The 26,305-nt window shown below is 43.9% G+C and overlaps 1 protein-coding gene across 6 annotated transcripts in view; it reads left to right on the forward strand.

Annotated features, from left to right (window-relative positions):
- The window catches only part of LOC116791829 (calcium-activated potassium channel subunit beta-2), a 146,034-nt gene extending 127,675 nt beyond the window's left edge, over positions 1-18,359 (forward strand). For 3 of the 6 annotated variants that reach the window (XM_032698213.1, XM_032698210.1, XM_032698211.1), the window contains exons 2-5: positions 1,461-1,571; positions 7,615-7,785; positions 10,237-10,432; positions 16,208-17,217. In XM_032698213.1, coding sequence (XP_032554104.1) covers positions 1,516-1,571; positions 7,615-7,785; positions 10,237-10,432; positions 16,208-16,492 — 708 coding nt within the window. In that variant the 5' untranslated portion in view covers positions 1,461-1,515 and the 3' untranslated portion in view covers positions 16,493-17,217. Of the gene's footprint in view, positions 1-1,460; positions 1,572-7,614; positions 7,786-10,236; positions 10,433-16,207 lie in introns of all 6 variants that reach the window. The other 3 variants (XM_032698212.1, XM_032698209.1, XM_032698208.1) reach the window with 2 other exon arrangements.
- Positions 18,360-26,305: the final 7,946 nt, after the last annotated feature.

Raw genomic sequence — 26,305 nt, forward strand, 5'->3', positions numbered from 1 at the left:
GGAAAGAAGAACCTTTTTTGGCTCTCAAGCTGCAGTGATGACCACAGTCAGGGAATGGTCTGGAGGAGATGCTCCTCCTTTCTCCGCCCTTCTTTTGGACCACCTTTTTGTCCAATTTGCCGTTCACAAATGCAGTACAGCAGCTTTGTCAAATATTGCCACCTCTTATTTTAAGCAAATCTCAGTCCCAAGACAGCATTTCTGAGCATGGCAGCAGGATTCCAGCAGGGAGGAGGTGACAGGGGCACCAGTTTGGCCCAGCCAGCTGCTCAGCTGGGGTGTGAGTTTGGCATGGGGCTGCACCAGGGATCCTGTGGTGGAGCTCTGGGTTAATTCCAAGTGGAGAGCCCAGTCCCTTGGCACCTGTCTGCCTGCCTACATACAGATGCATTTTGGCTCCTGTCCATGTCAGTCTTCCCCTGCAGCCACCTCTATAGTATTTAAGTATTCTCCTGGTTCACCACTATGCAAATATTGAAATTAGCCCTTTGCATGATTATGTAGATAGTGACATTACAGACTTCTTCAGATTATGTGCCTTCTCTGCTGACAGCATCAACCATCAGGTTTATTTTTCAGTGAGTTAAAGAATGGCCCCTAGTGTACAAAAAACTTCACCACTGAAGTATTTGGTAGTTGGAATATTTCTTTTTTTTTCCCTTAAGCTTTTATCTGAATACATTAAAACCACAAAGTGCTGTGCTGTGAAATAATGCAAAATACAGCCCTCATAGAAAGGGTGCAGTTCTCAGAAATGGAGATTTTTAACTGAGCCTCACTAAAACCAGGAGGAGATTAGAAGGGGCTATGAGAGGAGCCATAGCCTCAATAGCAAGTTCAATATGGCCTGAGACCCTGAGAGAAGGCAGTAGGTGTCACACCCTGCAGTTAAACATAGACACCCCTGGGCAGGGATCTAACTGATCTGGCCAAATGGCCTCAGGACAGTAATTTCTCCATGGAAAAAGACATTTTGTCACGTCAGTTACATTTCCACAAAATGTTGTGTTTACATCTCATACTTGTGCCTCATTCAGACACCTTCCCTGAGAGTCTCATCTTACTGAGAGCTGCAGAACAACCCAAATCCTGTAATGAGTGTGTATGTGCTTAAACAATAGCCATTTTGTCTCCCAGAAATACTGCCATAAGAACACTGGATGCAGCTGTTACCATTTCTTTACTGATGATTTTTTGTCCATGGTGCAAATCCTTTGCAGTGTGCAGCACAGCTAAGCCTGATTAGCCAGCCTCACCTTTTACCAGTGGAGCTAATGGGATTTATTCTCCATTCTCACTCACTGATTTCTCATCCCCATTAGTTTACATCTCACCTTGAGTTAAAAAACAGTTTGTCTTTAGAGCACACTGGGCATGGCCACAGGGGATTTGGCACGCTGGATGTTATGTGGTCTGCCACATTGGATGGGCAGTGACAAAAATTGTCCCTCTTCCCCCAGGTCCTTCCATCATCCCACTGCAGCGAGCAGAGCCAACACTGGGCAACCCTCTAAAATGTTTATTTGGACCAGTGGCCGGAGCTCTACATCTTACAGACATGATGAGAAAAGGTAAACGGCACCTGTGCTGATTGTCTCTTATGGGTTTGAATCTTCAGGAGTGTGGCCTGTGGCTCCTCCCCGGTGGTGGCACTGGAGAAGGAGGAGGGATGCAAAGGATGTCCATCCTGTGCCTCACAACCCCGGCTGCTGCTCCACTGAGCACAGGATCAGCCAGTGAGTGCCAGGATTAATATGCCATGCCAAAATAGAGCAGAGGGGCAATGCCATAGCCATGGCCAAAGTCTTCCTTATTCTCACATATCAGCAGCACACTGTGACCATCTCTGAGGGCAGCACACACACATTTAAAAGTGCACTAACCCACAGTCCCAGGTTTGCAGTCCCAGTTCCAACCCCTGTGAAGCCTTTATGCTTTTTGCAGGTGTCCTACCTGCTTCCAGCCATTGGCCACATTGCTCCTGCACCCTCTCCAGACAACACACACACACAGTGCTTCCTGTCCCCCTGCCAGATCATTGCCCCACATGGCTTTTACACATCTGGATGATGCATCCAGCTGTCAGAGATGTTTTCTGGTTATACAGACACATGTGACAGGATTGCACAGTAGCTGGAGGATGCTAAGCTGCTTGAAAGTGAACTGGTAGCTCACCAGCCCACTTAAGTAGTGTTGCTGGAGGGAACAGGGTGAAGGAGACAGCAATGAGTTACTGGATCTCCCAGAGGAGCAAGGAAATACGCAAAAAAGAAGGAAAGGGAAGGAGAGGTTTGAAGTCCACAGACAAAGGCAGTGCTCCGCTGGGAATGAAAGAAGTTAAATATCAATGATGAAAGAATACTTGTCGGTAATGCTCAGACACATCCTTCCAAAATCTCTCTCCTTTGTAGTAAGATTTGCTGGACAGCTTGTCTTGTCACAACAAGGACACATTTGCCTTTCTTTTCTTTCTTTTGCCCCTTCCCTCCTCTCCTTCAGTTCCTCTTGCAGTCACTATTACATGTAATCACAAAAAATCAGACTCCAGTGAAACAAAAACATATATCAGTGCATCTACAGTGCCAATTAGCAAAACACACTCCTCAGTTATTCTAATGAGACATACTGCTGGCATCTGCTTGGGAAAATGCGCTCCTGAATTCAGGCAGCAGAGCTGCCCTCAGGACTCTGAGATTCTTTGGAGAACTGGCCCATTTGCTGAATTTTTCTGCAAAGGTTGCATAGGTGTTCAGCTCATTGGATAATCTGATCCCAAACAGGTATTCTGAAGATCAAAAGGCCAGCTTGGAAGCAGGTTTCCATGAACTTCCAGTTGGAGCTGGTTATCTAACTGCATCCTGTACTTCTGCAAGTCTCTTCTTTAATTGAATTTTCCCCAGGCTAATGTTCTCCTGCATTAAAACACTGTCATGGTCCAAGGTTAGACACTTGGAGGAGATATCTGCCCACACTTTGGGCTGGCTGGAAGCCAAGTGCTCCTGATTAGCACTACCTTTGACTCTCATCATGCCTTGCAGTGGGGCTTATTAACTTGGGCTGAGGGCTGTGCTAAACAGGACTCATTGGCGTCTGGTCAGCTTAAACCCTCAGCAGAGCTCATCCCTGTCTGCCTGCAGAAATAGGGAGCAGGGAGCAGTATCTCTATGCTTACACACTAGCCATGGGAAATTCAGGTGCCTTGTCAAGCCTTGGAGTGGGTTTATTTCCGAAGTGGTCCTGTGGAACTGTACAGAAGGAATTGTTTGTACCTTGTGAGTGATTAATGAAATGCAGGAGGGAAAGGGAGGAAAAGAAAATGGAAATAAGAGAGTGCTGATGGCAGCCTCAGGACTGCAGAGGAGAGGTGTGAACACAGAGCGAGTGTTGCCAGTGGGAGAAACTCACCTGCCAGTGTCTGGTAGTGATTTCAACACATGTAAGGTCACCATCATTATATCAAACAGGTGGTACCTTTGAGAGAAATTACTTGCCTTAAATGACCCTTTCCCAGGAATTCTGTTCTTTAGAATTCAGACAGGAAGATTGTCATGTAGATGAGCAAATTTGTCACCTAACACATTCTACAACCACAGACCTTTGAGGGACTGCACTTTAATATTAACTGTGCTGTAATGAGTCACTTGCTGTAGAGGAATCACCTCCTCCTGGGTGGAAGGTATCTCTCTCAGGAATCTTTTTTTGGAGGATCAGGACCAAAATATCTGTATTTCATTGGTGTTTTAGCCATCGACAGTTCCCCAGCTGCCACTTCTTATGCTTTGAAAAACTAGTCATCTTCATTCTTTCTCAGATGTCAATGAGGCTTTCCACAGCACTGTAAGCTTGGGAAACCAAAGCATTCATTTGGTTTGGTTCAGTTTGGTCCAGTTTGGTGGGGAAGATGGAAGGAATTGAGTGAACAAAATATGTTAATATAAATCAGAATCCTTCTGTAACCATCACTGAGACTTTTCTGAGAGCTCCAGAGACATTTCCTGTTGCCATAGGTCTAGTAACAAAAACTAATGCAGATAAATATACCTGTAAAGAAAAACATAAGGAAGTTGGCTTCTGAGCAGAAAAGTTCCTGAGCATTGGGAATTCTGCAGGTAAGATACAGGACGGGTTTTTGACCATTGCATTCAAGGATTTGTGATGTCAGTAAACACCTCACCATGCGGTAATTTGAGTGAGATGTGCATAACAGCTGTGATATCAGAGAAGTGAATGTGAATTCAAAGTCATTCTGAATTATTTAGACAAGCGGGCACTTCCATCTAACAAGCACCATGACTGCATGATGCTGGAGGAGGCAGTGCCTCTCTCAGCATCTCACTGTGGTCCATTTGCAAGGGGAGGGGTTTGAAGGCAGGTAATCTGTGTTTATTTGGAAAAAAAAAAATGAAGTAATTGCAGATGCCTGGTTATTGTTATTTTAGCTTTCCCATGAGGAAATAACACCCTTTGCAGAGCTCCTAGATCTACTTATTTTGGAGCAGGAGATCATGTAAAGATCTGCTGACCACACTGCAGAGGGATCCCTGCACTGCTGCTGTGCAGAGAGATGCGGAGAGGGAATTCTCTGCTCTGTCCCCAGCAGGCATGGTCATGGCTGAGATTTCCTCTCTGGCAGTTGAGCCCGGGTAGAGCAGCCAGCCCATATCCTCTGAGCAACTTGGCAAAAGGAACATGGAGATTTAGCAAGGGAGAACTTCAGTATGGAAACGATCAAGGAGCAAAGACCTTTTGTCCTTGGAGGCATGCTTCCTATTAAATGTCTTTGCACAGGGTGGAGAGACCCCATGTTCTGACACCTGGGACTTCTGTAAAAGCAAGCAGCCCCCCTCAATGTCATATGTGGGAAGTTTTCACAGGTAATCACAAGTATTAGATGGAGTCACCTAGATGAGTAGTGTCTGACATGCAGTGACCTGTACCTAAACACCCCATAGCAGTCAGCTAAACGTGGCTGTCCAGCTCTGGGATCCAAAATCAGCCAGCTAAGCACAGCATTCTTCCAGCTCACCGAGCAGAAGGAGGTCCCTGGGCTGTGCCAAAAGTTCACAGGTACACAAAATCCACCCCAGGCAGCAGCAAATACATGTGCCCAGGCCATGGCTCCAGAAAAGGAGATGCTGAGACTGCTCTCCTACTGGCCAAATATTGCACACAACATACTGTGTTCCCCAAACCAGGGCTCTAACGGGCAAAAACTTGAAGTTTGGTGATAGCATATGTTCCCAGTACCCTACAGAGAAAATTGGCATCTCCCTGTGCAGGCATGAGCAGGAGGAAGAGGAGGAGAGGAGGGAGGGTTACTCAGCACGTCTCCTGGGCTGTGATGGAACTGGTGTGTCACACGCTGACACGTGCCACGCCACCACACACCTCAGTGGGTGGTCACCAGGCTGATGACCGGCAGGGATTCAGGAGAAAAAAATTCCTCAGTGAGGTGCACCAGGCTACCACTTTGCTGTTGTTTGGGGCTTTGAACAACAAATGTTTGCAAAAGAGCAACTGAACCAGGGCTCCGAGCCTGACCTCAGAGGCAGAGCTTTCTTCTGCTTTATTTGCTATGGCAGGTGAGCGTGAAGGATCCACCTGGCAGGTGGTCACCACACACTGTCCCCTTTGCCAGCCACCTGACAGATAGCTCATTTCTGCCATGTACCCTTCAGCCCATCCTTTTCTTACCTCTGATGGCATGTTTCTTGGCTCGAGGCCACATGGGAAGTATTTGTAAACGTTCTCAATTAGCTATTTGTTTCTAAATTGTCCATTTGTATCCCTGTTGTGTCCTAGCTGCTCCAATGGCACTAGTGAGCGATTGCACTGTGTCTGTTTTATGTCTGCGTGCCAACATAAGTTATGCTGTGTGATCGGTTAATGTGCTGGAACTGCATGACAATCTCTGCCTTCCTGTCTGCTTCCACTTGGGAGCAATGCAAATCCTAATAGCAGCTCTCAGAGTTAAATACATTTTGATAAATAATAATAGAAAACTAACATTAGATTATTACTCTACATTACTTCTTTGAAGGCAATTGCATCTGCCAGCTCACAATATATATTTTTTTCCACCAAACAACAGAGAAAATTTTGACAGGCTGAACTACCGTTTCATTTCCAACTAGGAAAACATTGACAAGCTTTAAAGGATGGTTTTGAAGAGAAACCATGGACATCCAAAGATATAGATTACAGTTGGATGGAGAAACTTCAAGAGGTCCTAGGTACAGGAGATTATTGATTGCAGTACCATCTCAGCAAGATTTTTGCTATAAAACCCCACACCATATGTGCTTTTCCTGACTGTGACTCATCATCTAAATACAAATTCAATTCCAATCTCAGGGAGTCTATGATTAAACATATATTTTGTTGGTTTTTTACTGTGTTTATGTATGATCTTATATCTGTCTAACTCTATTTCTTTGTCCTTAATAGTCAATGTAAGTTCTCTGGCTGATCTGACTCAGTGCTTTTTTCCACGGTTGAGTGAAGCTTGGTGGTTTCAGCTTAAATGAGTGGTGGGTTTGCCAGAGCCCAAAGTGATGTTGATGTTGCTCACCTGCCGTTTTGCAGACAGTAGAAGAGGAACTTCTTCCACGTGTACTACTGTGTCCATGTTATGGTGGTGCCAGGGCTCAGAGGTGTGCGGTTCACATGCTTCGGGTGCTGCCTGGATGATTCAAAAGAACCATAACAGAAAACACAGGAGATTTTGACCAGCCTCAGGTCTGTAAGTACATTTTAAACCCACAAAGTTTGAGTGTGTTTGAAATGTACTCAAATATTTCCTTCTTCACCATTGTGTCCTCATGACCCATTGAATCATCAAAGGCTTGGAGATGAAAGAAGGACTTATGGTTAGAAAATGCAAAGGACTCTCTGCTGAAGGGGGAATGGTTTGTTGTATCTTTTTTTTTTAATCCTAGAACAAATAGCTCTGGTGGATAATTTTCTGTGAGTGTTTTCACTGTAATGAGTAACTGAGCTACCAGAAATACTATTATGAATGCAGTAAATAAGCTCACAATCAAAAAAACCCACAGAAATCAATTCCAAAATCCCCATAGTGTTTCATGAGCTTTGAGTCACACTTAGGGAGGAAAATTGAGCAAACCAGTAGCCTGTAGGGAATCAAAACAGAACGTGGTCCTTTCAGATAATGTTAGTGACTACTTTCCTTCAGTTTTTTTTCTACGTATGGTAACATAAGACCTGTTACCATATTCAGCTGAAGAAAAGACACCTCATACACCTGAACACATTCTAGTGGCCTAAGATGGCATTGACAGGTCAAACGCACCTATGGTATAATTCAGCTGAGCCAAAGAGGCTGTACCAAAGGAGGATTTACTGAGCTGGCACAAGTGTCTAATCTTTGTATTTGCTGTAAGAGGTTTTTACCTTTTCAGAAATGGCTGTAATTTATTTTGGAGATGAATAAGTTTCCACCAGGTCAGAGTGAATCCATTGAAAAAGGACACCTGAGGACCCTTATGCCTTTCTCTCCCACAAGATGGGTATGGAGGTGGAACTGCCCACCCTGTAGAGGCTTCATTGATTAAATATGAACTTCACATAAGAATGTATTATTTTCAACCTCAGAAATATTTACCAAAAAATCAGGGATCACGATCTACTGGACAAAAGGAAAACAGTCACAGCCCTAAAAGCTGGAGAAGACCGGGCCATACTCCTTGGGCTGGCCATGATGGTGTGCTCTATCATGATGTACTTCCTCCTGGGAATCACGCTGCTGCGCTCCTACATGCAAAGGTAATTTCCTGATGGTCCCTGATCTCACAGTCTCTGCTCCAGCTGACTTCATGTGGCTTATTCTTTTGACTCTTCTTATTAAAGTTTTATAATTTTTCCTTTGGTCAACATAGGCCTGGCTGCTCTTCCTTACCTTACCCCAGTACAAATTAGGCACAGCTACAGTGAAAGCAATTCAAGTAATACCAGCAGAAAGTGAGGGAAGTATTAGATCCCTGTTTGACAAAATCTTGATCCACAGGCTTTAGACTTGGCACAGCTTAACACCAGTATAATATCCATATCAGCTGGTCGGCAGTCTGCTGAACCCTATAAGCTTCTCAGGGGCTGTTGCTGCAAAGCCCAGACTCAGGACAAAAAGGTAAAAATATTTCACAGCCTCGAGAAACAACACGCTTTCAAATGAAGGATGTAGAATTAATTTGGGAAGGAAATCAAGCTCTTTGTAGCCTGTAGTTTTACATGTAGGTTATTACTTTCATCTTAACAAGTGAAATTCTCATGAAATATAGTAATTTGCTGAAAGTGAAAGATCATCTTTCATCATTACTGTCCTGTACTTAATTTTTCTGAGGCTTTCTCTGGCTTCCTCCTCTGCCACTGAGCAGAGGGTTTGGCCTGTGATTCATTAGCAGCATTTGAAATCAGTTTTCAAGCACCACTCCTATTTAAAACCCAGCCCAGACTGTAATAAGGCTGTCAGTGATGTTTTTACTGCCCTGATTGGTGGAGTTAGGAAAATGAAAAATGTATAACTGGGGATCAAAATATTAGTCAGCCATGCCCCAAACTACCCTGGGGCAGTGGCCAATATCTGGCACATTTTGGCTTATCCACCGCAGGCTTCTATACAGTAAGTGCCCACAGTTAATTGGTATGACCATCCTCAGTTATTTTGGTGCACCTGCAAGGGAATATTCCTTCTTGACCCTGCAACGATAAGAAATAAGTAGCGACGAGGATGAGCTGTACTAATTTGCAGCATTTTATTTATGTGATAAAGTTATTTGTACATTTTCAAGTCCAGACAAAATTCAGATTTTGAAAACTGAGCTCAAGACCTGTTAAGTATCCAAGAGCATTTACTATTCCAAATTGCTCTCCCAGACCTTTCAGCAATATCAGGGTCAATTGCAGAGGCTGCTAAGGTCAAAATCACTCATGTGGAAAGAGATGATTTATATTACAAGCTATGTGAAAAAATTGTCAGAAGATATCAAAGCACCTACAGATTATCAAATATTCCATCTTCACAAGTGTGTGGTAGGTAGGTGTTACTTTATTACTCCCTTGCATGAATAAAACAGCAGCCAGAAAGGTGAAAGTGAGGAGAAGACAACCCCGGAGTCTTTGCTGTCACTTCTCTTCACACAGCCAGATCTCCTCAGGGGTTATTCTCCTTTACAGCAATACCCCTCCAACAAATACTGCCCAGGAGGGGAAAAAAAATCCTTCCATTTGATTTCCCTCCAGAAATCATAGCATAATTTAATATAAATGTAAAATGGAATACACAAGCAGAATTACTGCCAAAGAAAGATAGCAATAGAATTAGTCAGAAATCTTTGATACCTCCAACTGTGTAAAGCCTTTTGTAGGTTTGGTGAGGGGCAGACAGACCCTCAGCCCTTTCGTGGTGGGGCAGGACAGCCACACTCTGGGTGAGCTGAGGGACTGAGGGAAACCCTGGATGAAACCTTCCCCCAGCCCATAAAGGGCTTTCTGAAGAGCCCTCAATGTGCCCTTTCCCCAAGAAAAATGCAGCAGTAGATTTTTAAATACATGCCAGATACCCAAGTGAACATTGCTGGTGCACACCCGGGCTCCATCGTTGCAGTTTTAGCCTCTGTTGAATTGGAGATAAGATGCAATCCCCCAGAATGATTACAACTATTGGCTTAATTTACAGAAAACAGCAAGCTGCCACTAGGAAAAGCTTTTCCATAGGTCAAACTGCATGGGGTACCACTTGTGAGTTACTGTGTCTTCATGCCTATGAGTATACATACCCTGGTAATTCAAAATTGTCCTCTCGACCTTCCCTTTAAATTGACCTGGACTTGGTGGTTAACCCTCAAGTCTTGGCCCGGGGTGTCTTGTCATGCAGCACTGTGTGCACTGTGCTCTCCCCAGGGCAAGCTGCTCAGTTTTCTTCTATGTCTCTGCTGACACTCTTTCAAATACACCTTCTCCAGAATCAAAGTTGCAGTTCCCTTTTCATTTATACATGGACATAGGTGAATAGGGTAATTTTGTGCCCAAAGCCTAAACAGAATAAAACACTGTCTGTGAGGTGTGAAGCAAGACAGTCCAGGCTTTGCTCAGAGCCCTGCCATGTGTACTCTCTCCTACAAGATGCCCCCAGTATATCCCTGATGAGAAGCCTGAGATGTGTTTAGTGCTTATTGCCCACTCTTGCCATGCTCTAATATCTCTTTTTTTCCTACTTAGTGTCTGGACAGAAGAGACTCAGTGCTCACTTCTCAATGCATCCATCACAGAAACCTTCAACTGCTCATTTAACTGTGGCCCAGACTGCTGGAAAATCTCTCAGTACCCCTGCCTCCAGGTGTATGTTAATCTCACCTCTTCTGGCCAGAAGCTCCTGCTCTACCACACCGAGGAAACAATGAAAATTAATTCCGAGGTAGGAGCACAGAATAAAATTTCTTCCTAAATGGGTTTCTGGAGGGCTGCTCACCTTGTTATACACATTCCTCAGTTTAAAGCAACATAAGGCTTCCAGCTTCTGCTTCACTGGGAAATACAGAGCAGAGAAGGCAGAAATTGGTGTACAAACTGAGTTCACATGTCTGGAGGGGGCAGTTTTCCACCTCCATCCCATGTGGGGAGTACAGCTCATGCCACACAGGGTGCGGTCCTCGAAGGCTGGAGCCTCCTTCCTCCTTTGCAAGTGCTTTACAGGCGCAGGGTAGCACCAAGGGCTTGTCACATTGATATTCTTTCTGAGCTGTGGACTTCCCACCCAGGTATGGCTCTCCCAGCAGTGTGCATGGAGCATCCACAGTGGTGAAAATGGAAATGGCATCATTACTGTGGGGCCAGCCAAGGTGGCAGGGAGAGATGAGAGCCCTGTGTCCAACAGCACATGTGTCCCCATCTCCATCTCTGGTGACAAACTCGGCACCCTGAGCATCTCCACTGAGGTCAGCTGTGCCACTGCTGATGGTGCAAAGATCCTAAAAGTTTGCTGAGTGAGGACTGATGAGATAAAAGCAGCAGCACAAAAATAAAAGTCCTGGCTTTGGGGTGTGAACAAGCTAAGGAATCAGCTAATTTTATAGCACAACTTCCCCTGTTCCAGACATTGAACCGAAAAAATTATTTTGAACAAATCTGCAGAAGAATTCACTTCTCTGCTTCAGCAAGTACAAGCTCCAGCTTAACTCTATCCAGGTGGGATGGAGAGAGCTCCTTTTGGAGGCTGTAATGAGGCAGCAGATGCACAGAAGGCACCTCCCTGCCAGCCACAGCCACAGCTGTGTGGCTGACGCAGGGCAGTGCATCACACCCAGGAGAGAGGCCACCTTCACAGGTGGCTTTTTGCTCCTTCCACAAAGCAAGACAGAATTGGACTAAGAAATGTCCCACTCCCCACCTTCCTCCATATCTACAGTGCCTGGGTCCCCAGGACTGCAAGTTGCCGTGAGCTGGGACACAGTGAAATCATTAGACTTACAGGTGCCAGATTTGCATTAAATGCTCAGTTATCCAAGGTCACTGAACCCCAAACTATGGGCAAAGCACAGCCTGGAACAGCAGAGCCCCAGTTCAGCCTGCTCACAACGTAACCTATTGTGTTTCTATTTATGGCAGTCAGTCAGTAGACCAAATTACTTCTGCATATTAAGATGAAGTGATATTAAAATTAGTCAAAGCACGGCATGGTTGCACTAGGCTGCTTATTCTGCTGGATAATTAACTCCTGTGGCTGAGAGATGGAGTCCTCTGGATGTGAAGTGTGAAATGGAGATGAGTGCCCCTTCCTTCCCCTCTTCTCTGGCATCAGTGCAGGAAGAGGCACTCACTGCCCATGCAGCCTCAGGTAGGACACACCCCACTTTCTGCTGGGCACAAGCAAAATCATGACACTCACATTGCAGGTTGATTAGGACAGATCAGATAAATCTCTGTGCTTCGCTGATTCAAATAAATCAAGAGATTTGGCATAAATCTCCACATTCTGCTATTGATGATTTTTGCTTGCTGAAATGGACTTTGATATTCTCCCAGATGCACCTTCTTTTAATTTAATGTAGGCACAGTTAATACTTCTCCAGACCAAGGTTGTTTTACAGGTTAATCTCTGCTCTCAGGAGGATTCCTAGGTTTTCCTGACATGCTGCTGGCTATGTGACCTGAATCCAAATGCAGTTTTGAATGGAAGTTTGCAAAAATAAAATACCTGGCTTCTTGTGCCTGGCTCAGTTCAGCAGAGTTTCCAAGTTCAGATCAGCGCAACCCACCTCAGCATCCTGGACAGGAGCTCCCTCTTCCCTGGCCAGAGAGCATTCCCACGCAGCAGGATGAGCAGTCCTGAGCAGCACTGGATGGTGATGCTCCAATTGGGTGCTAGCTGTGTCTTTCCATCCACCTGCTCATCTCTGTGTTGCCCATCTTTCTCCTTGCTAAATAAACAAAATACAAAAGCTGTCCCTGGCTCACTGAGCTCTGACATCACTGGAGATGTTGCAGAGCACAGTTCTTACCCTCTGAGGCCAACAACAGTGACCTTCAAAAGGTCAGCACCCCCTCACCAACCTCTCTGCTCGCTGAGTACCACCACACACACACACACACACACACAGCAGCACCTGGAGCCTGCCTCTCTCCTCTCCCCACCAGCCAACATGGATGGAGCAAAATCCACTTTGATTTTAAATAATGATTTATCCAGGAGACTTGCTGTCTAACCTGGCTGTCAGCTCAGAAGGTGCAGTAAGGAGTAGGTGCAATTTATATTGAGATCTACAGCACACTCCTGCCAGTCTCTGGTGGGAATCAGTGGGAAGTCTGTAGATTCCTGTCAAGCTGCTCGAGTCTTTCCAAGAAAACCGCACGAGATTTTTCATGGCTTTTCATTGCTCTTGCTGTGCATACTTTAGCCTTTAGGACAAGCCCAGCCCCTTGTCAATACTACAGATGAAATGGTTTAAATGCTTCCATGGCTACACTTTCCTTCCTCAGCTGCCAGAGGCTGTAACAGCCTCTGCAAGAGGTAAATCGGCCAGTTCTCCTCGTGCCCGCACCACAGAGCCAGGCTGTCCCCATGAGGAAGGGCTGTGGTAGTTAAAGCAATTAGAGAGGCCTCATTTTGATCTCATATTATATCATTTTGATTCTTTTCGTGTCATCGGAGCTGCTGCTGATTTATATCTATGCTCCATAAGGGAGATAACAAGCAGGATTTAATCACCAGAATCAGCTGTAACTGCCTGAGACTCAGAAATTATGGTGGTTCTCAGGGTTTCTCACCGAAGGTTCAGGTATTTATAACCCAGGAGGGAGTTTGCTTGGTGCAGGGAGGAGGAGCAGAGGTGCTCGGCTGTGGATTCCAGTAGACCCATGTCTAGGCTGGGACTGGAGAATTCTGTCTGGAGTAATCCATATCAGGCCAATGAAGAAATGAAGCTGCTCCAACCCTTGGTCCAAACCTGTTGCACTTTCCAAAATAGATGTAAATTGACATCCTGACCACTTTCTCACAAAGATTGCCACAGCACATCCTGTCTAAGTTTCCAGGTTCAGCAAGGACACCGGTCCCAACCACAGATGTATGACAAGAGTCATGTATTTCACTGCCCAGCCTGAACTGGGAGCTTTTCTGGCAACAGCTTTTTCAATGTAACATCGTTGATTTAAAGAAAACTGCCTCAAGCTTGCCTGGAGAAGTTGTGATCTTTGTCCTTGGAGATATTCATAATCTGACTGGACAAGTCCCTGAGCAAATCTGCACCGAGCAGGGCATTGGAGCAGATGTGTCCAGAGGTAGTTCAGGCAGAATACCTATCCAATCCTTTATATTAAGGAAGTAGAGTTGGAAACTTAGTAAGTTCTGTTTCTCTGGTAGGTCCTTCTTGTGCTCGGATTGCAGGTAATACAAGAACCACTTTTGTCACTTTGTATCACAGAACTCTCACTTGAGGTAGAGCACCAGACATTCTTTACTTGCAGATTTCCAAGTGTTTGACAATGCAGAAGTGTAATAAACCAGCATAGATTCGGTAGTCTACATTCACAGGTGCAGCATAAAAATTGTGGATATAAAATTCCCGGCCAGGCATTGGAGAAAACTACTGAAAATCAAAACAAAGAAAACATCAACACATCCCATTATTGTGTCTTCCTTCTTGTTCATTAATCACCATGAAACACAGCAGACACCATCATGGCAGAGCCTTGGTGCTCTCAAAATTTTGTTGTGGCAAAAGTGGCCAAGTGCTCATTTAATCGCCTCCCTCAGAATACTTCATGAGACTTCCAGAAACAAAAACGTATAGCAACAAAGTAACAAGAAAAAAAACTCAACAAAACCCCACTTGAAGATGAAATACTGCTGTTATGACAGTGATAGCACATAATCTATTAAAAGAAAATGAGGTATGCTTACTGAGAAATTTCCCCTACTTAGCAGATTATGATGTGTTGAAGAGTCATGGGCACTGGAAGAGGGCTTGTGACTTTGGACATTTGAGGCAAAACTGATCAGAGCACAAGAGAATATCCTGGATAGAGCAGACATGCACCAGCAGGAAGATGGATGAGATATTGCTGCTCTGATATTTTCCATCGCTAATTTCTAGAACTCTATGAAATATTCATAATGGCAGTGCAGCCATGCTCTGCCATTAATGCTCCAGTCTGCTAGTGCCAGACAATCTTCCTGGTGTGCTTCAAATCATATTCTGTGCTAATAACTTGCCAATGAATCAATCAAATCCTGTTATGAGGTTAATCCTTTGATCATAATTAGGACTAGAGATTTGTCGCAGTATGTTACAAAAAAAGTCACAGCAGAGTCATGAAAAAGAACAAAGGGACATTTTATAAAGTATGCACATTATAACAATAATAATCAAAAGCCATGGGTCACATTATTGTAATCAAAACATAGTTTTTCCTTTAGAAAAATAACTTTCTCATTAAATTATCTGGAGCTACGTTAGGTGCTCACCAGGACAAGCAGGTTTGGTAGTGCAGGTAGGAGCATGGTGGGACCCACTGTCACCCCATAACTACGAGGGAGCAGTGACCTGCTGCCCTCCCCCCCCCATGCATGGTAAATAAAAAGTCAATTGGCAGCAGATTTCCACCCTTCCTGAAGCAGTTAATCAAAATCCTGTGCAGGTGTAGAAAACCATCAGGTTTGGAGGGGTGTAAGCGCATGAATGAGAGGAGGAGTGAGGGGCCCTGGGCTGCTCCCATCAGTCTTCTTCCAGACCAGCAGCAGCAACAGCAAGTTCAGGGGTTTCTGCTCTAGTTAAAAAACGGTCCAGATATGGCCTCAACCCTTGTATGCCTGCCCACCACCTCACCAGCCCACACTAGCTCTTTGCAGGGAATGGTCAGCGCAGCCCAGGGCTACTGTCATACATGTCCCATGGAATATCTTCAGTGCATGGACTCCATAAGGTAGCTTTTTTTATTAACTTGCCTTTAGTGTTCTCTGGAACTATTCTCTGTGCTAGGTAGAGCCACCCCCAAATCTTTTTTTCCTTTGTGACTGAGACTGAAATTCAAGGAGCATCTTCAGAGAGAAGGAACTGTTGGACTTATGCTGGGGTCAAGAGCAAAAACAACACAAAGAACCATCCTAGTACCCAGGCTGATCTTCAGCTAAAGGCTGAATGAAAGTCCTCTGGGCTGTCAGTAGGAAAACTACGTTTTCTCCTGGACTGTTTGTCTCTAATAGAGGTATTTGTCCCATGGGAAAATTTGTATAAAGGTCTCTCATCATCCCTCTCCTGTGTGAGTGAACTCCTGTGCCCACTATGATCACTTCGATCTGAGCCAAATGAGATCTAAACTACCAGATTTGTATTTACAGAGTCAATTACCCATCTAACTGCGAGCATATGTGTGCCACTTAAGATGAAGAGGTACTTCATCAGTTCTATTTTTGCATGTGTAAATTAGTAATAATAATATATTCACCTATCTCACAAGGCACTGTGCAGATTAAAGCATTAATGTTTGAACAGCCCTTGGAGGTTCTCCAATGGGAAATTCTGTAGATGTGCAAAATATTGAGTTTTGCTGTGATAAATTTATTATTAGCGTAATAGTATTCCACTCTTGTCATGAAAAGCATAATCATCTTGAGATTTTCCTGCTTGCCACCTGAAAACAGACATTGTGACTGACTTAGAATTGTATTTTTCTCCCTCTGATTCCTTCCCAGTGTTCCTACATCCCCAAGTGCGGGAAGAATTATGAGGAATCCATGTCTCTGGTGAATGTCGTGATGGAAAACTTCAGGAAGTACCAACGCTTCTCCTGCTTCTACGACCCCGAGGGCGTTCAGAAGAACGTGATATTAACCAAACTGTACAGCTCCAATGTGCTGTTCCACTCCCTGTTCTGGCCCACCTGCATGATGATCGGCGGGGTCGCCATCGTCGCGATGGTAAAGCTGACTCAGTACCTCTCCCTCCTCTGTGAGAGAATCCAAAGGATCAACAGATAGGAATGAAAACTTCTCTGAAATTTAACTACAGCGAAAATACTGTTTTCTCATTCTTCACCAAAGAACCTTAAGTTTGTAATGTGTAAGTCTGTTATAAGTTCCTTACGATATTCTTATAAGTAGAGCAATAATGCAAAAGCTGTTCTATATGCAAACATGATGTTATTATTATGCAGACAACTGAAGAAGTTACTGTTTTGTGTTGACTGTCTATATGATCTTGTTTTATGCTGGGACTAGTACTTCTTTCTTTTCTACAGCCAAAATAGGGCTCAGTGTGACCATTTGCCAAGCTTAGTCAATTGACGTTTTCAATGTAAAGAATTCTGGGGAAAATTCACCACTGGACGAAGGGCAGCCAACCACTTGTGCATCATTGAGGTCTCACATCTGGCTTGGTCCATTCAAAGGATTTATGGCTTTGGATTTTTTATTAATGGCTGCAGGGGGGAAAAAAGCACTGATAAAGGGGGGTTTTTTTGTGGTAAGATGGCACAAAAAGGGTGTATACTGAGGCCAAGATAAGTGTACAGTATTTTCAGCCTCAGCAGGACTTGGTGATGCTTTGTGTTTGCTCCCACAGTTCAGAAGTAAATTATGCCCTATGGTGTTTAAGGTCTTTTGGAAAACACTTTGGAGTTTTGTTGTGTTTTGTTTAGTGCTATAATCTCCTTCTGTCCTATCAACATAATCTTTGTCTCTTGCAGAAGCTGTAGCCAAAAAAACCCCACACCTTGTTCCATTTTCTATTCTATTCTAAGCCCTATTGATGGAGGTGGGACCAGAACTCCTTATGTAAAGGTTTATTACTCATTTGTCTTGTATTTGCTACCATATCATTGTAAAGAAAAAAAATAACACAATCAGCTATTTTTTCATTTTTTACTTCCAACTATTTTAGATTTTTTTACTTGATATATATACAGATATATATATATAAAGAAAAAGCTATATTATATCTAGTTGTGTATTGGAACTTGTTTATGGGGGTTTTTTCCTTTGTTTTTACCCACTGGAAAATGAACAGTACAAGTCATGTATTTATAACCTTCATCCTTGGATAATATCATAACATGGAGGAGCAGCACTGCAGGATCTTATCCAATATTCATGATGTTGTTTCAGTCAAAGGTCTCTCTTGCTATGACACGGGAACTGACAAAAATCTTATCCAATTCTGTGGCTCTATTAACTGAATTGTTAGATAATCATCATAACACATCTGGAAGTCTCTCCTGACCTTAACTCAGTATGCAGTGCTGGCTGACATGAATTATGATTTACAAGGCCCAGGTGCAATAATTTATTGGAAAAACTGAGATTCTGACTAAAATGTTGTCCTCTCTGTCAAATATTTACCACAGTATATTTGCCAGTTTAATTTCATGCACGATTTCTGCATAATTTATTTTTATTCTCCTATAGAAACATTCCTTCTTACGCTTTAAAGACACTTCTCTCAGTTTCTCGCGTTGCACCCAGCCTGAAGGACAAATGCAAGGCAGATCCTGGGAGCACACTGTGAACTCATTATCCAGTAGCTCAAAGAAACCATATGCAGGCCTACTCAAACTAAGAAACTAACATTTTTCCCTTCAAAAAGACTGCAAAACAAGTATTTTGCCTATTTCATCTCTCTCTATATAAGTACCTTTCTGCAACATGGCATTAAAAATTTCAAGATGTTACAAAACAAGTCATGCAAGTGTAACGTGAGCTGTAAAAAAAAAAAAAAAGAGTTCTCAGCAGTGAAAATGAACCTGCAATCTTGTAATCAGTAGTACAATTTTCCTTAGGTAATTAAATTCCTTGGGGACGGGGGTATGATGAAGGTTCCAAAAATATGTAATAAAAATATTAAATTAAATCTTCTAGATTTCAATATTTTCTGCTTTCAGATGTGGCTTGTTTCATCAAACTGTTATCTGTAGCTTGAATTACCAAGAAATGAGGAGTGCTGATGCACCAGGGAATTCATAAATGTTCATTTGCAAAAATGAAGTTTTGATCGATATGTTGGAATTGCAGAAACCGTCGTCAGTGGATCTGGGAACCTCAGCATCAAAGGGACTGGAATCACAAGGTCTTTAATGGACTGACAACAAACTTTATTTGACCCACCCATTCTTCAGCACCCCCAGGGTGGATGGGGACATGGAGATGGCAGATCCCAGCAGTGCCCCACTGCTTTCTGCACAGGCATGGGGCTGTTGGGAGTTTTGGTGGTACCACCAGTATGGGGACATGGGGATTCACTGCCTGATGCCCGTGATGTGAGAGGCTTCAGGCTGCAGATGCTCATCATGGTTACAAAACCTTATCCTGCAGGTTCTGCCAAGAAGGGAGTATCCAAGTGAGGCCCCCAGAGCCACACAGCCAAGGAGGCATCGTGACCCATTTCTAGACAGCCCGTGTGGCTCCCAGGGTGCACCTCCTTCCTGTGTAAAGTTGATTTTCTCCCAAGCAGAGAGGTTTGATCTGTGTTTGATGTTGCCATCTTCGATTGTCCCTGTCCATCTCACCACCATCAGAGCTCAGTCACCGATGCCAAAGGAAGGACAGTGCTGCCAGTCGCGATTCCCAAATCAGAAATGTGGCATGGTGGATTTTCCACACCATCACCTACACTGATGTTGGCCATTTACACAGTGATTTACGTGCCTTGTGATAAAGCAGCCCTTTAGTTGTGTGTATGACATTTTTGGTGCCTGTATTTGTGCTTCTTTGTTCTGTGACAGGGAAGCTGATTGTTCCTGACATTTACACATCAAACGCTGTTTTCAACACATCGCGCCATAAAACATTTCAGCAGAGCTCCTGTGGGTGAAACATCTTGACGCTGTTGCAGGCTATAATCATTTTGTTGACATTAAGGGAGAGATCTGTGGGATAGCAAAACAACTTGAGTAATTGGATGGAGTGAGGTAAAACAATAATTTTGAAGGGAATTATCCATCTGATTCCTGGCACAGTTAACCCCCTACTGAAGTGTCAGCACTGCAAACGTGATTTTTGACAACTCCTGCTGCCCCAAGGAGAGGTGGTGCTTCAGTGGGGATGTTAGTCTGTGCTATTGCTTTCTCTGGTCCATTTTAATATCATGTTTATCCCCTGCAAAAGGAATTGATGTTCCTGTAGGCAGCTCAAATGAATGAGACAAACATGGCAGCGAAATTCAGCAATTGGGCAAATCCACCCTGTTTCTAAGACTGGTTCTGACTCTTCCCAGCACAAACATTTCACCTCTTGATGTCCCAGCTGGGCATTTAGGACAGCAAGGAACAATCTGTGCTGGAAAACCCCAGAATGGAGAGATGCAATATGAAAAAGATTGTACAGTATTCACAGGCATGAGAAGCCTATGACAGGTACCCTTATGGGATTTACAATATGCATAAGTATTCCACGTACCAGATTCACATGGCCTTTTAGTAGTTGTTATTTTCTTAATTAAATTATTTATGTCAGGCCTTATTTCTATTCTAGAACATCTAAATCTGAAGCTGAAGTGTGAACATCTCTGCTGTAATACTCCAAAACTTGGCACCTTGCAGCAGATTTACTAAATGTCACAAGCTAGGACAACAGAGAGTTTATTTTGATTTAGATTTCCTAATTGAGGAGACATCACTTTATCTCAAAAAATGTACCCAGAGTGGAAGTGCACCTGTGTCCAGTGTGAATTTGGGGGAATAGAGCAAGGAGAGAGGGTTCAGGAAATACAAGAGCCCAAATATCTCGAGAAGACACAAAGGCGGTGATTTCCCACCTGAGGGATAAATAGGGAATGAAGTCCCAAAGTACTGAGACAAGGCTGGGAATACAGGAGGATTTGCCTCTTCATCTCCATCCTCATCCCAGCCACAGAAGAGTTCAATGAAAGAAGCTGCTGAGAAAGAACTGGCTGGTGTAAGCCTGGTCCAAGAGGACTCCTACACTTTTTTGACTATACAAGCTTTAACCTTACAGCAGTACAACTGTACCAGTATAACCTCTAAAGAGAATGGCAATTTCAAGGTAATACCACCTTAAAAATTGTTCAGCTAATTTCTCTTCTCATGCAGTCATGCCCTTATTAAATTAGCTGCAGCCATTCAAGGGGATTGAACCAATATCTTTGCAGCAACACAATTTTTCCGTAGACTCAGCATCTGAGCACGGTAGCATCAGTTCTCCATTAGCTGCTGTACTGCTCATCATCCATCAAAGATCTGGGAAAAAACCCTCACTTTTCTGCACCACTGAACACTTGTCACTTCCCAGCACTCGATTTTGCAGAAGAAAACCACTCACAGCTCCTGGTGCACCCAAACATCTCACAACTGGATACAAGCTTTGCCAAATTGTTTTTTGTTGTGGAGGAAAGAGTGAAAAGCAGGGGTAAACATCAATTATTTTATTTTGGTGTTTTGAAAACAAGACGTTCCCATTTTTCAGTATGAATTGATGTTGCCTTTTGAAAACCAGGGGTGTGGGAGGGTTTTTTATTAGGGAAACTTGAAAAATAAATATAATAATTCCTCTGATCTGAAACAAAACTATCAGCAATAGCTCAGTTTTGTGAACATTTTGGTCTTTTTTTTTTTTTTTTGTGAGGTTGACCAGTAAGATGTTTCCTGTCTTTCATTTTTCTCTCCCATCAGTGAAGTGCAGATTCCATTACATGGACGCAACCAGCAACAGCCCCAGCTGGGCTGCAGCCAGGCTCATATATGTGATCATCATCTCAGGGATAATCACTACAAGTAAAGCAAAGCACAGCACCTACCTCAAAGAATATAACAGCTAGTGAATTAGGAGGCACCAGGAAGGAGGAAAGGAGCATTTTCCCATTATCATTGCCTGTGTGGGGCAGCAGCCACCAGACATCAGCTCCTCTCTGGTGCAGAGGCATCCCCGCAGAAGATGCTGCTGCTTCACAGAGCTGCTCATGGTCACATGCTCTGTGTACTTTAAACTAAGACATCTTAATATTTATTTATTTATTTATTTACACAAAATTGAGCAGTCAGGCCATGGGATTTAATTATCTGAGCTGTTGTAATTTAGGGAGTACCCTGCAGGCAAAACCCCTCGGCGAGTGGATTCTATGCCCTGTTAGCCCCAGGAGCGTGGCCACCACAGTGCTTGGCCCATCATTAGTTCGCTCTCCCAAGCTGTGTCCCATCTCGTGTTTTGGCAAGTCCCAAATAAGAACCAGGAGTGGTGGGTGCTGCCCTGACTGCTCAGCAAAGCTGTGCTGCCTCTGGCCATGTGCCAGTCCCCCAACAAGCTGCTTTTTGTGCCTAACCTGAAGCTGTTGAATGTAAGACAAACCTCATTTCATACGAAGGACTTCTACATCCTTCAGAGACGATTTTAAAAAAAATATTTCAGGAATGTTGATGGGTAAATTCACACCAGGATTTTTTAAATAAATCAAATTTCTCCAAACACTTAAAAAAAAAAAAGTGTTAACATTGGCAGAGCCCTCCATACAGCCTGTCTGCATTTTATAGTTCTCCACTTTCATAAAAGGAGCTGGTAGGTGACTATTTTTAACTGAACTACATTTGTTTAGGTAAGAATTTAGTGTGTTTCATTGCCTAGTGATTTTATTGTAATATAGAGAGTAAGAGATACTCATTCTAAAGTACTCTACAAACTCTGTTGAATCATTGCCATTTCCAGGAAGAAGCTCAGCAAATGACTCATAAAACACATGAGCAGAGATGGGGAATCACCTTTCTCATCCAACACATAGAAAAGGTTTGTTAACTTTGGAAGTTCGAGAAAAGCAGGTGAGAGTTGGAAACACCTCCAGAGTTAGTCAGGCAGATCAGATTTTGGGGAGTATATAAATTTATGTTCATCCCCTCTGGTACAGCACAGCAGGATCAGCCACTGCTATAGCTTGCAAAAAAAAAAAAAAAGGCTTTTTTGCTCAAGAGTGTGGTCAATTTTCAGTACATTTCAGGAAAAAAGTGTTAGAAAACTGCTGAAACACTGTTTTTGCCATTCAGTATACCCAAAACTAGCTTCATTTTTAAAGACACCATCTCTAGTGTACCGTTTTTTCCAAAATTTGGAAAAAAATACACAAAATCTGAACCTGGAGTGATCTATCACTATCCCACCTTGCCCTTTATATCACGTCAACTTTACGTTTTTTCAGGTTTTTCAGTTTGCAGAATATTTTGAAGATTTTTGGTTTTCATCCCATATACACGATAGGAAAAACACAGCTGAAATGTTGTGGAATTGAAAGCCTCTTTCCCACTCAACTCAAGCTAAAATCCTTAGGTCTCTTAGGGTAGCTTTTCTAATATATCATATTGAAGGTGTCCCTGACCATGGCAGGGGGTGGAACTAGATTATCTGTAAGGTCCCTTCCAACACAAACCATTCTACCATGTGAAAACGTGTATGAGGAAGGTGGGAGGTTTCATCATCTCTCCCTAAAGTCTCCAACCTGGCAATTCTTTTGCATAACTGCACATACTACTCTGTATTCAATTATAAAGCATTTTTTAATACCCAACTACCTACACACTTAACTCCAGATCACAAGCAAAGGATCTCTCGTACCAGAGGCTGCTGAGCAACTTAGACCCAAAATCAATTAGGCAAAAAGGAAGAGCACCTAGAAACTCTTGCACATGGAAGGCACTTATGGTTTCAATCACCATATAAACTCTGTTATATTCATCACAGATTAAGCAGGAAGCAAAGTCTGATGTCTAAGCAGCAACACCTTAATCACTCCCCTTACAAGCAAGAGTTCAAAGCCATTAATACACCAAGACAGCTGAACAATGCAACAAGAGGCTGTGAACACTGCAGAGGCTGCAAAACCTGACACAGAGGGAGTCTGGGTGTAATTACTTGCCATTTCCTCAGCATCACTTCATCATATGTTCAAAGACATTGGGAAAGTCAGTTTGTACCAGCAGCAGCACATTCCCCACTGCCAGCTGTTCTCTCTCCTCCCCAACACGTGCTGGGTCCCAGCCCCACACAGGAGTTGCTGGGTCTCAGCCTCCAAATATTAGACATTATCCCCCACCTGATAGTGAAACAGGCCAGGAAATCTATCATAGAATGGGCTGTTTCATATCATGCAAACTGCCATGGGAAAGGGCCATCAGTCCAAGGTTTCTATTAAACAGCCACCAGGAAGGAGTGGGAAAGACAAACAGCAAACATGAGTAAATGAGATGTTCTGCTTTGCTCAGGAGAAACGAGGATCCTCTGCTCCCACACAAGGGTTTCCCAGGGCATGAGACGTGCAAGGGCCTCACTCTTTGTGTTACATCCTGTTTGGATTTTCATTTTGTGGTCTCAACACACAGCCCTTTACAAATCTCTGCTTTCCAAGGAGTAGGTCCTTACTAATCCCGCTGAATCAGATGCTAAAAGTTTTGAGTATTCACTGTCAAAACGGAATTGTTCAAAACCCATCTGAACACAACCCTGAGTAATGTTCTATAGGGGACCCTGCTTGAGCAGGGGGGTTGGACATCCCAACAGCTGGTAGGCATGTGCCCCAAGTACAGGTCTTGTCAAAGGAACAGGAGTAACATCAGAAGCTGGGTTGGATTTGGCTGTGAGTGGAGAATTTGATTAACCTCATTTAAAAACCTGGGTTTCTGCTAATACTACATCACACTCCATTTTTCACTCTTTTAACTCAAAGCATCCTGTAGAAGAAATAGAAGCAGAGCTGACGAAGCCATCCAGGAAGCTTTCCCCATGATAAGAAGCATCAAAATTAGAACTGGCATTAGAGGGAATTCAGATCCTCTCCTGTCAAAACCAGGAGGCTTTACATGATAACTCCAGCCAGGAGGTTAATCTTGAGACAGGAGACAGAAGTGAGGGACTGCAGCCCATGTTGCAGAGGGGCACAAGGGAGACCAGGCAGCTCCGAGTGTCCCTGTCCCAACAGCACATGGTGCCTGATCCTGAGTGCCCATGGCTCTGTAGACATGGTTTGTGCACAGGAATGTGGGATGCACTCACTGCTCCTGGTTTTCCAATGTCCTGCCATTAACTCTGTTTCTCAGCAGTCACCTTAGAAGAGAAAACATCTGCAGTCCCAGATTTCTGCTGCTGTCTCTGGCCGTCCTTCATCTTGGGCCAAAACCATTTTGGCTGCAAATAGCAAATTAATGATCTAGGAAATTGGTTGTTCCCTTGTACCTTTTCAGAGTCCCCTTCTACCCCTTCTGGACTCTGTCCAGAGAACTTGGCCATGCTGATCAACACATGCAGGAAAACAGGAGAAGCAAAACCAGAATGCCATCCACTTTCCAACATCAGAGCCATTTAACTAACCCAAACTCAGATGCTTGGGCAAGGAGGCTTTGGTGTCGTCAGCCACATGGGTTTGGTGCTGGCCATCACCACCAGTAGCTTGCTATGGACCCATCACCACAAATTACTCAAGGTCCCCAAAGGGGACCAAAGCATCCAGGGGCCTCTCATGCAGTCGCTGGCCAATAACCCTTCTGCTGAGCTGAACCACATCCCCAGATCCCAAACCCTGCTGCCCCATGCCTGAGATAACCCTCAAAGCTTTCACACCTCACACCAAGACCAGGAGAGGAGGTGGCAGTCCACTCTGGGCATGCCACCATGCCCATGGCACTGAGTAAGTCCCAAATAGCCACTTAGTTTCTTCTACATCTGTGGTGCAGATATCTTGGTGGTGATCTTTACCCCTCACATGCCCCAAGCTCACAAGACATCCTGCCTGCTGCAGAGACTGTGTATGCATGCCCATGGGTAGGCTTGTCCTCTTGTCCACTATGTGACTGGAAAATGCACAGCCCTGCCCTTCCCTTGAGTCGCTTGACTGTTCAATATTAGCCTGGCAATTACTTCCAGCCTTGGATAAAAATCTCCTGCCCTGATGCTGTTAAATTATGTAGAACAAGATTATAATTACATCCTAAAAAAAAACCCCTAAACTCTATACTTAAAAGAACATTATTCACGTTGCAAAAGCAAGCACTCCAAAGTTACAGATTGCCAGAAATAGAGCTGCCTGAATAGCCTCCATGCTGAGCTGCTGGTATATATGCATTATGATAACTATAACTATACAGTGATATACCATTTTCCACACGACCCCTGGCCCTGCCCCTAATGAATGACCTTTAGTTAATGAGTTGTTCTTCAGCATTTTTTTTAACCCTTGTCGTTCAGTGTGTGCTCTCGATGCCTTACTGCACCTCTGCCAAAAGCTGCTCTGCCAGCAGAACTGTTATGGAGAAGAGGTCAGAAGTAGCTCCATCCAGAGATAGCCACATAACCCTGAGCAGCCCAGAGATGGACGCCAGCAGACCCTCAGATTAGGCTGTTTTTCCACAGCTTTCCACAGAGGATCATACAAAGTTAGCTACGAGGCTGTGGTACCCAGGGTAGGGTTGCAGCCATGGTACCATATGGTCAGAGCAAGGGTGGGAGGGGGAGACATGCCTGATGTCCTTAAGAGGAGATGTCTGTGAGGGTGGGGACGATTAAGTTAAGGCAGGCTGATAGAGACCCTTCCCTTCCCCAGAATCCTGCTGATCCTTTTCCTGCTTAATTCTGCTAAACATTGGTGAAACTGCTGGGCTGGTGCAATGCAAATACTGGGCTTTGCTCTGAGCAGGGCACAGCCCAAGCAGGTCATCTTACTGCTGAAAACAACCTGAAGGAAACATTTTGACAGCTCTAAATTGATCATCTTTAGACTCTTTTGGCCCCTGGGAGGCAGGGCCAATTTAATTTTAGTTTTTGAACTCCACTGTGTTAAAACCCCATGAAAGTGCTGCAGGACAGAAGTCT

The sequence above is a fragment of the Chiroxiphia lanceolata genome, chromosome 10 (genome assembly GCF_009829145.1).
Source record: "Chiroxiphia lanceolata isolate bChiLan1 chromosome 10, bChiLan1.pri, whole genome shotgun sequence".
Classification (NCBI taxonomy): Eukaryota; Metazoa; Chordata; class Aves; order Passeriformes; family Pipridae; genus Chiroxiphia; species Chiroxiphia lanceolata.